The 10645-nt window shown below is 44.6% G+C and overlaps 1 protein-coding gene across 3 annotated transcripts in view; it reads left to right on the top strand.

Annotated features, from left to right (window-relative positions):
* LOC127916492 (tyrosine-protein phosphatase non-receptor type 20-like) overlaps nt 1-10645 on the top strand; it is a 33164-nt gene that overhangs the window by 537 nt on the left and 21982 nt on the right. For 2 of the 3 annotated variants that reach the window (XM_052498317.1, XM_052498316.1), the window contains exons 2-13: nt 95-257; nt 691-905; nt 1730-1828; nt 1940-2379; nt 2651-3503; nt 4117-4287; nt 4383-4557; nt 5115-5325; nt 5425-5462; nt 6611-6675; nt 7137-7298; nt 8849-9233. In XM_052498317.1, the coding sequence (XP_052354277.1) occupies nt 206-257; nt 691-905; nt 1730-1828; nt 1940-2379; nt 2651-3503; nt 4117-4287; nt 4383-4557; nt 5115-5325; nt 5425-5462; nt 6611-6675; nt 7137-7298; nt 8849-9233 (2866 nt within the window). In that variant the 5' untranslated portion in view covers nt 95-205. Of the gene's footprint in view, nt 1-94; nt 258-690; nt 906-1729; nt 1829-1939; nt 2380-2650; nt 3504-4116; nt 4288-4382; nt 4558-5114; nt 5326-5424; nt 5463-6021; nt 6190-6610; nt 6676-7136; nt 7299-8848; nt 9234-10645 lie in introns of those variants that run through there. The other variant, XM_052498318.1, reaches the window with a different exon arrangement.

Below are 10645 nucleotides of genomic sequence, written 5' to 3'. Positions count from 1 at the left end.
ACTGTGTGTGTGTGTGTGTGTGTGTGTGTGTGTGTGTGTGTGTGTGTGTGTGTGTGTGTGTGTGTGTGTGTGTGTGTGTGTGTGTGTGTGTTAGGTGGTGAGTCTGCTTTTAGAGAGGGAGCCCCAGGTGGTGTTGGGGGCAGGAGCGAATCGCCCCCGCTCAGCTTCACAGAGCCAATCAGGAAGTCTCAGGAGAGACAGCTCCATGGAGATGACCTTGAGTGGCAAGACCAAGGACTACAGCTTTGTCACTGATGGTGAGAGGAGAGGGCGCACACACACACACACACACACAAACACAAAGGCACACAACCAGGCAGACACACATAGACTCCCCCGAGGTGGCTGTGACTTATCTGACAGCTACATTGTGTTGGCTGTCACAGACAGCCCCGACACACCCCCAGTCCCCTGAGAGCTGACACACTGATGCCTTATAGCTCAGTGTGTGTCTGCACGTGCGTGTGTGTCAGCATGTGCGTATGCATGCGTCCGTACATATGTACAGACCTCGGTCTTGGTTTTACTTTTTACACACATTCCAGTCTGGTGGAGGGCTACAATGAAATGGAATGAGTTTAACAGCAGAAAATGCTTGTTGGTGCATGTAAATAATGATGTGAAGCTGAATCACCCTCCTCCTCTCTCAAACACTCTGAAAATAATGATGACCCTTTGCGCTCTTCTCAGACAACACTCTGGAGGTGCTGTTGAAGAAGAGCCTGTGTGGTTTGGGCTTCAGCTTCTACATCAGTGAGTTGAACAGTGGTTGTGACCAGGGCAGCAGTGTGGTGCGGATCAAAACCCTTTTCCAGGGTCAACCAGCCAAGGAGTCAGGACAGATCAGAGAAGGAGACGTCATATTGGCTGTTAATGGACAATGGGTTAAAGGCCTCAGCTACCAGGTACACAATGTCTTTCTTGTACAAATCGTTTTATCTTTGTCCTTCAAGCCAGATATGAAGAATTGTGTCCTGTTGGTGAGTGTGAATGAGGTGGTTAGAGTTCGGTGTTAAATATTTTCATATGTTGGCGTGCCTTGCTGAATCTGAGAGCGGGGAGGCGGGGTGGTCTACCGATGAGGCGCGAGAGCGTCACCAATGGCGTTCCTTGTCTTTTTGTATGTTCTTTTAACGAATTATGATTTGGCGCACCGGCATCACAGATTATTTTGACGAGTGATGATTTCGTGGAGGTGGTGCTTTTAACCAGAGAGTTTGGGTAGTTCCGTTCGTGTCATCTAGGTATCTAGCTAGTGCATGCAATATTTGGTTGTAGTTTCTGAGAAGAGGTTTAGTTTAGTGTCAGAATGCAGTGCGCCTCTCTGTATGTTAGCTCCGTGCTTTATTCAGCATTCTCTCTCTACCTCCTTTGCTCTCTGTGCCACATCACAGTTAATCCCCTAATCTGATCTATCAGAAATGAACTCTGCACGTCTCACCTATGGCTCTGAACTATGGATTCCACAGCGGTCGGACTGAGACGGCAGTGTCGTTAACATGCAAATGAGCTGTTGTCATGGGAATGCTTGGTGGCAAAGGGGTACTGCATGTGTCTGTGACCCGCCAAAATAACCATACATATTTACGTTAGTGCACAAAGTACGTTGACAAATAAATGCAGCAGATACGGAGAACTCCCGACCAATATGCCTCTGTCCTCCCCAGCAGACTGAACCACACACATACCAAAAAATTCCTTGTACTGACCCGTGACCGCTCATCCACAGAGGGTGTTGTTCCTGCTCCGTGGGCCTCCGTCTGAGGTCCACCTGACTCTCTGCAGACCTGCTCTTGGAGTACTGTCTCAACTGGATGCTGACACACTGGTGAGTACACACTCACACACAGAGAAAAACAGGCTCACAGATAAATAGACACATGCACACACACTGAGCACTGAGAATTGAGCACTGAGTGGTATCTCTCTCTTTAAATAGGTTCCTTTCTTGTCTCCAACCCGTGGGGTGAGGTCCAAGTCTCTAGACATCAGGCTCGGGGAAGATTATAGTCAGCTGCTCAAGCTACAGGCATACCAGAACCGTCAGTACAACCAGGAAAACCAGGCCCAGAAGGAGCCAATGCAGACATCACAAGCCCAGGACCAAGCCTCCAGGCAGGCCAGACAAACGGACAAATTCCCTGAGCCCTCTGGAGGTCCGAAGACTCAACAGAGTCAGGATAGTCAAGACAGTGAGATGGACGCAGCCGAGAACCAGCCTTCCTCACCCTCTCCCTCACCCCCTTCCCCCATCTCCCTCGCCAGCGTAAGTGACGCAGGAGACAGTGAAGAGTTGTCGGTTGTGGACGAGGAAGGTTCCGAAGAATTGAGCTCGGCATCTGTCGGGGCCAAGACCAGTACTAGTCCCGTGTACACCAGGTAACTTTAATGTAACATTTTAAGTACAGAATAAATTATTGATTGCTGCCTTTTAGAAACAGGTCGCTCTTGTTAAATAAATGTTTATTTTCAATGCGATTTATCTGTGCAATTAAAGGATCAATTAAATGCAAGTAAATACAAAGACAAACACACACACACACACACACACACACACACACACACACACACACACACACACACACACACACACACACACACACACACACACACACACACAACTGTTAATGAACCCTGTATGTACTTCCAGTGGCATCAGAGAAGAGGCGGACGGCAGTTTAACATACTGCCTTATGGGTGATGGAAAAACCATTCTGGCTGATAAAGAGTACTTGACCATCAGTTCGACTTCGGACAGGCCCTCTAGCCTTACCTCAAACACCTCATGTACCCCCAGTGTGGCTCCACACACTACCTCTCATACCTCCAGGACCAGATCCACCCCCCCTACTAGGGTCCGATCCACCACCCCCAAAAGTACTTCCATCCCCCACAGCTTGTCCTCGCAAACCACGAGCTCAACAAACCCCCATTTGTCATTGCAAACCACCTCTGTCCAGCAGACACCAGCTCAGCCCTCCTCGTGGCCTACATCCAACCTTTCCTCTAGGATGTCTGACCTCAACATCAGCCACTCGGTGCATCCTCTCCAGCCCCAGCATGCTACACCTCCTCTTCCCAGCCTCTCCTCCCATACCTCCAAACCCAACTCCAGGATCTCTGATTGCAAACACAGCATCACCTCCGATCGTAAACACAGCATCACCTCCGATCGTAAACACAGCATCACCTCCGATCGTAAACACAGCATCACCTTCGATCGTAAGCACAGCATCACCTCCGATCGTAAACACAGCATCACATTCAATACTACCAATGCCTCCAACATCACTCGTTCAGTCATCCAATACAATCCCCAGCCCCCTGACACATTGCCCCCCTCGCAACCCCCCGCACGCCACCCCTCTCCCCAGCCTCCCTTGTCCTCACTCTCTCCCCCCATTCAGGCTGCACCTCTCCCACACACACACCCTACCTGGAGACAGGAGACAGAAGGGGAGGAGGACGAAGATGAGGATGAGAATGAGGAGGATCCCAGAAAAGTGAGACTTAATGTCAATGACATTTTTTTTCTTTTGATTTTTGTTTAATCACATCCATAAAATCACTTTCCTAGATGCTGGATTAAAGAGGATAATGTAGAACAAAAAATACATCTGTTGATATTATTTTCCTGACGCAGCCCTAGTTTTGGGTTGAAATTGTCCGATTAAACAACACTTTGGGAGGATATACCAGTGTGCAGATGAATTTTATGTTCCAGTGACATTTGATTGAACTTTATTCATAGGGATCCCGAGTGGCGCAGCGGTCTGAATCTTGAACCAGGGACTGTAGAGTCACTACAGCCCCTAGTTCTAATCCAGGTTGTATCACATCTGGCCGTGATTGGGAGTCCCATAGGGAATCACAATTGGCCCCGCGTCGCCGGCGTAGGCCGTCATTGTAAATAATATTGTTTTTCTTAACTCACTTTCCTAGTTAAATGAAGTTGAATTTTAATTAAAAAAAATATAAAAACAATTACCAAAAAAAAATGAAATAGCACTTTTCACAACTGTGTTCACAAAAACCCAAGCCTCAACCCCTAAAGAAAACAGCAGAGATAGAAAATGGAACAAAGGCCTGGACACTGTCTTTGTGTTTTCCATCCAGGACATGATGAAGGAATTTGAGATGTGTGTGGTTCTGACCAAGTCGTGGAGCGGTAGCTTTGGGTTCACCATCACACGCAGCAAACTGGATGCCTGCTACTACATTCAGGACATACTGGACAACCCTGCTAAGACGGACGGACGGCTCAGACCAGGGGACAGACTCGTCACGGTATGCACACACACATGGGCACACACACATGGACAAACACATACACATAGGCACACATTATCTTTACCTGTCTCTCCCATATTCCCCACACCCAGGTCAATGGCCAGGATATGACGAATGTGACAGATGAGGTTGCCATGTCGATCCTGAGGTCGTCTCCTAGGAGACTGAGTTTGATCCTGGGGAGGGCGGTGACCAACCTGATCGCTCCACCTTTTCCAGACAACCTGCAAGACATCATACTGCACAAGACACCGACTGGACAGCTTGGTAAAACACTGAATGGGAGCGTGACTATTAGTATTTATCAGATGGGAGAACTATATTATAGGAAGCCAGTGTGAGGGTCTGCGCTCAGGCTGCAATGTATGGTGGCCGGTGCGTGGGAGAAAAAAAAATCTGTGTAGAACTACGTAGGTACTCAAACCACGAAAAGGGAAAACCAAGGAGGTCGAGATGCAAAAATATACTTAAATTTAATCCATGCTCAAACGGATATTAAAAGATCCTCGTTGCGAAGTGCTAAACAAAGAAAGGAGCGTACGTTTCGGCTTCTATGCCTTCGTCGGTGCTGTACAAACTCATTAAGGAGGCACGGACTTACGACACACCTGCTGTGCGTAACAGATGCACGGGTGCAGGGAAAAATGTGCTCTGTTACAATTTCAACCTTTCTGTCTGTATTATATCTCTAATATCTGGATGGTGCTCATTAGGGCACGCCGTAGCAAACACTTTGCAATGGAAAACATTCCGTTGTTTAGGTCGTGTATCCTCTGGCCACTCTGTTTTCTTCTGTTTTTGTCCCTAATGAACACATCTCTCAGGTATAAAGCTGACGGGTGGTATAGGCAGCAAATGGCAGGGGATCTACTGTCTGGAGGTGGTTCCTGGTTCACCTGCCTGTGAGGAAGGCAGCGTCCAGCCAAACGACAGGATCCTGTACATCTGTGGCCGATGCACCATGGGAATGACTCTGGAGGACGCTGTCAAGGCCTGCGAGACTGCTCCGCGCAAAGTGAAACTTAAGGCCACCAGGTGTGTGGGGTTGCCTGAGTGTGTGTGTGTGTTGTAGGAATAAATGCATTATTTTTGTTAAATGATCCGTCTGTTTGCTTTCTTTCTTGTTTCATGTAGAGATGACCAGCCTGTGACTCCCAAAGCCAAGAGTAATGGTGCGTATAAGATCATGTACTGAGATGCTTCAACCTCCCGGTGACCACTATGTTCAGTTCAGGACTCTCTGTGTATGTGACTGCTGGTTCACATAGAAACAGACACGAACTGAAACACTGGAATGTTGGCTAAGTGTTGCAATGGGTTAAGTTGATGTAATGAGAAGTTTGTAACCAGGCAGGTTGATGCCTCATTGACGGAAGTAGATGCTATTCTCAGATCAATCATTACCAGGATAGATAACCATATTACCTGAGACAGAAGCTTCATGGTTTGGTCTTTCAACATTACGGTGTGTGATTCTGTGTCCTGTCTGTCTGTGTCCAGGTCTCAGTGACCTGAGAGTGGAAGAAGGAGGAGCAAAGGGAGTATTTCAGTGGGACCTCTCTCTCGCTAATATTTGTTATTGGTCTCTCTCCTCTCATCTCTTTGTCTGTGTTTGTAGCCGTAGCCCGGTGCTGACAGACAGTGTGTGTGTGTTTGTTGACGGACAGGGCCTGTGCTGCCACTGCAGGATTAATTATTACAGAGCATCTATACCTCCACTGGGGTATTAGACCACACACACACACACACACACACACACACACACACACACACACACACTAGTTGTTTGTTGACTGTGAGGTAGAGGGACAAGAGAGGGGCAGTCTGAAAGGCCAGTGTTGTCTACCTGTTCGAGAGGACACCTACGCACCAAAATGGCCACAGAGGAGAGAGGTCAACGTGAGTTCCTGTCCTGTTCTGAATGTATCATCACCAGGGGGAATGTTTTTACTTTTGTTTGACGTGGACAGCTTTTGCGGAGGCTTTTTTTTGTGTGACTGGAGGGATAGAACATTATCCAAGGTCAAACAGGAATGAATATGTGTTAGATTGATCTTGTTTGATCATACGGTCTGTATTGGCTGTGGTACCTTTGCTTATGAATTATTGATGATGTATGTTTCTAATACTTGCAAGTTGTTGTTGTTTTTTTTTCTATCTCTCAGTAGATTAAGTTACATTGAGCAGGATTCAGGAACATTGAGCAGGAGCTATCATTTACCTTACCTGCCACACTGGCCTTTTGGTTACATAATATAGCAAACCTTTTCTGTCCGTTGAAATGGAAATATTTTGTTTTGTCTCTCTGTTTGTCCTGTAGCTAAAGCCGTGCCCGAAACCACTGGGAAATTCAGACCACTTCTCTCTGTCACCTCCGATCAAGACGTAAGTGTTAGCTCTCACTCTCTCCGTCTACCTATCACTCTCTCTCTTTTGCTGTCTCTCTTTCTCTGTCTCTCATCTTTCTCCAACTTGTCTTTCTCTGTCTCTTTCTCCAACTTTTCTTTCTCTATCTATTTCTCTCTCTCTCTCTCTCTCTGATGACACAGGTTGAAACTAGAGTCATCTGTTCTCTCGGCTTGGGGCCTGTGTGGGCATTCTCACCTGATTCATGCATTAATATTTTACTGCTCAAACACTGCTTACCTCAGCCTGTGGCAGAGAATTGGGAATGTTCTTATAGCAGTCTGGCTAAAAGTGTCTACTTAATGGATAAATTGTAATTGCAAGTATCGTGGGATAAGGGCTTCCTAGAATTCTAGAATTCTCACAGTAATTTGACTTAAGTGGAAGTTGCCATTCACCCCGATGACTGGATTTGTAACTTCCACCTCTCCCTCTCTCAGAGCTGTATCTTGCAAATATATGTGTGTAAACCAGAGAGAGGGGGTCTGGGCTTTGCTCTGATTGGAGGATGCAACGGAAGTACGCTCAGAGTGAAGGAGATATGCGATGGAGGCATGGCGCAGCAGGATGGACAGCTCAGAGTGGGAGACATACTGCTCGAGGTACACACACGCTAAAGCCCTGCACAGGCATGCATTTTAAGCCCAAGGCCTACCCATGCCTGCGACATTCACAAACTCTAAATCAGAAATAACTTCCTCCATTAGTACAGTAAATCCATTAGCTGCTCCTCTCTGTCTGTCACTCGCTCACTGGGCACAGCTCGCTCTGCATGCGCTCTACTCATGGCTGCTTTGAGTCTGTGAGTATCCATAGCAACGGCTCCACTTGGGCTGCTCTGCTCAATGAAGAGACATAAGTGAGCATTTAGCTGTTAGCTATTTTTTTGTCACTCTAAACATTTTCTGTGAAATAATCTCTCCTGTCTTATATTTGACGAGGTTGAAGCACTTTGTTATGATCTTAGTCAGATATGGCTATACTGTGCAGCAGAGCATAAACAAAGGGTTCAGCTTCAAAATATTAGTGATAGACGAGCCCTGCATGTACCCTAGTTATTCGGGCTCTGGTCGGGTAGCAGAGCTCTTACGCACACATGTGACTTATCAATGACTGATCCATCCATGACTGATAATGTGTCCAAACATGACTTTTAATACAGTTGAAGTCGGACGTTTACATACACATACATTTAAACTCAGTTTTTCACAATTCCTGACATTTAATCCTAGTCAAATTCCCTGTCTTAGGACAGTTAGGATCACCACTTAATTTTAAGAATGTGAAATGTCAGAATAATAGTAGAGAGAATTATTTATTACATTTACATTTAAGTAGAGCGACTAGGTGCATTCAGAACGATTTATTTCAGCTTTCATTTCTTTCATCACACTCCCAGTGGGTCAGAAGTTTACATCCACTTAATTTTTAGCTTTGCCTTTTCATCTCTAAGAGACAGAACGGCCCATTCCCCTGACATAGCTTTGTGTAACTGGTCAGGTTTGTAGTGCCATGGTGTTTATAGTTTGCCCAGTTCTATTGTTTGTACAGATGAAAATGGTAAACCATTTTGCCACAGGCGTTTGGAAATTGCTCCACCCCCACAATGAACCAGACTTGGGATAATCTATGCCATTTTTTTATGAGGTCTTGGTCATGATTTAAAAAAAAATCCCATGATATTAAGCAAAAGAGGCACAACTGAGCTTTGAAGGACCACGGTAGGCAAACATAACAATGGACTTAAATGATGTTAATTAGCCTATTTCTCCAAAAAGCTTCTAAAGCAATGACATAATTTTCTGGATTTTTTTCAAGCTGTTTAAAAAGCACAGTCAAGTTAGTGCCTTGAAATACATCCAAACACCTCTAATCTGATGTTAATAAGCCACAAAAGATGACATAATTTTCTGGATGTGATACAGTGAATTATAAGTGAAATAATTTCTCTGTCAACAATTATTGGAAAAAAGACTTGTCATGCACAAAGTAGATGTCCTAACTGACTTGCCAGAACTATAGTTTGTTTTAACAAGACATTTTTGGAGTGGTTGAAAACAAAGTTTTAATGATCTAAGTGTATTTAAACTTCCGACTTCAACTGTATATTTGTACTAAATATGTGTCATTGTTGTATTCATATGTGTTCTAGGTGAATGGTATAATAGTATCAGGTCTGAGCCACTGTAAGGTGGTAGATATCCTCCGTCAGGCTGAGGGAAACATCCAACTCACAATCTGTAGAGACATACCAAGGGCCAACACAGCACCCTGCACTGATGTATCCTACTCTATGGCCTTCCCTGGAGACAACATGACCGTCTGTCCTGGATCCAATATGGCTTCCTGTCCTGGATCAAATATGGCCTCCTGCCCTGAAGTCAACATGGCTACCAGCAATGGATCCAACATGGCATCCTGCACTGGATCAAATGTGTCAGTCTTCATCGAAGCCCGTATGTCGGACAATGCCGAGCAATTCTCCAACCCTTCCGCATGTTCCTCACCTGATGTCCAGCAGGAGGACCTTCCCCCTGGTGAGATCTAAGGGATAGTTCATCCAAAAGTAATATTTGTTTTGGGGTTTCATACTTAAAGTGTCATTTTTAGCTATTTTTAGCGAAGTAAATATTTCAATCTGCAGGCCTAAATCCTATACAAAATGTACTTAAAGGCCCAATGCAGCCATTTGTATCTCAATGTCAAATCATTTCTGGGTAACAATTGAGTACAATCGGGACTTTCAGGGAGTGGTCTGGGGGGGACTGGAAACTAGTTGTTATTGGCAGATAGATTTGTAACGTTCTTATCAAATCACATTTTATTGGTCACATACACATGTTTAGCAGATATTATTGCAGGTGTAGCGAAATGCTTGTGTTTCTAGCTCCAACAGTGCAGTAATATCTAACAAGTAATATCTAACGATTTCACAACAATACACAAAGTAAAGGAATGGAATTAAGAATATACAAATATTTGGTCGAGCAATGTCGGAATGGCATAGACTAAAATACAGTAGAATACAGTATGAGTAGTGCAAAATATGTAAATATTATTAAAGTAACTAGTGTTCCAAATGATTAGTGGCCATTGATTTCAAGTCTATGTATAGGGCAGTAGCCTCTAATTTCAGGCGGCCTTTTTGTAATGAATTTCCTCCTCTTCTTCCGAAGAGGAGAGGCGAAACGGATCAGAGGACCAATACGCGGCGTGGTAATTGTCCATGGTACTTTTTAATGCGTAAAGATACACATGAACAAACTAACAAAAAAACAAGAAATGTGAAAACTCAAAACAGTCCTATCTGGTGCACACACAGAGACAGTAACAATCACCCACAAACACACAGTGAAACCCAGGCTACCTAAGTATGATTCTCAATCAAAGACAACTAATGACACCTGCCTCTGATTGAGAACCATACTAGGCCGAAACATAGAAATAACCAAAACATAGAAAAACAAACATAGACTGCCCACCCAACTCACGCCCTGACCATACTAACTAAATACAAAAACACAGGAAATAAAGGTCAGAACGTGACACTTTTCAAACGGCTCTTCCACTAAAAGGGCATTAAAAAACAAAAAATATATTTGTCCTCCGAAGAGTGGTGGTGGTGGGTGGGTTAATATTTTTTTTTTAAATAAATAAATAAAGAATAAGAGCAGGGTAAATGTTATTCCGATGGCCATCAGGCTGCTGAACAGTGGAACATAGGACAGCTGTAGGATGTTGAACAGTGGGACATAGGACAAATGTAGTGCCCAATACATGGTCGGGCAGTAGACTGCAGAGACAGAATAATTATGTTTCCAGTGTTTCCATATTGAATGTATTATAGTGTATTATTTTTTGTATTTGTATGCTGGCTTCACAAAAATAATTTTCATGTAAAAAAAAAAGTAGGGCATTTGCACAATTTCACAGTATTATTCCAACATTT

Source organism: Oncorhynchus keta, chromosome 36, assembly GCF_023373465.1.
Source record: "Oncorhynchus keta strain PuntledgeMale-10-30-2019 chromosome 36, Oket_V2, whole genome shotgun sequence".
NCBI classification, from domain to species: Eukaryota; Metazoa; Chordata; class Actinopteri; order Salmoniformes; family Salmonidae; genus Oncorhynchus; species Oncorhynchus keta.
This window is presented reverse-complemented; position numbering and strand designations above follow the sequence as displayed.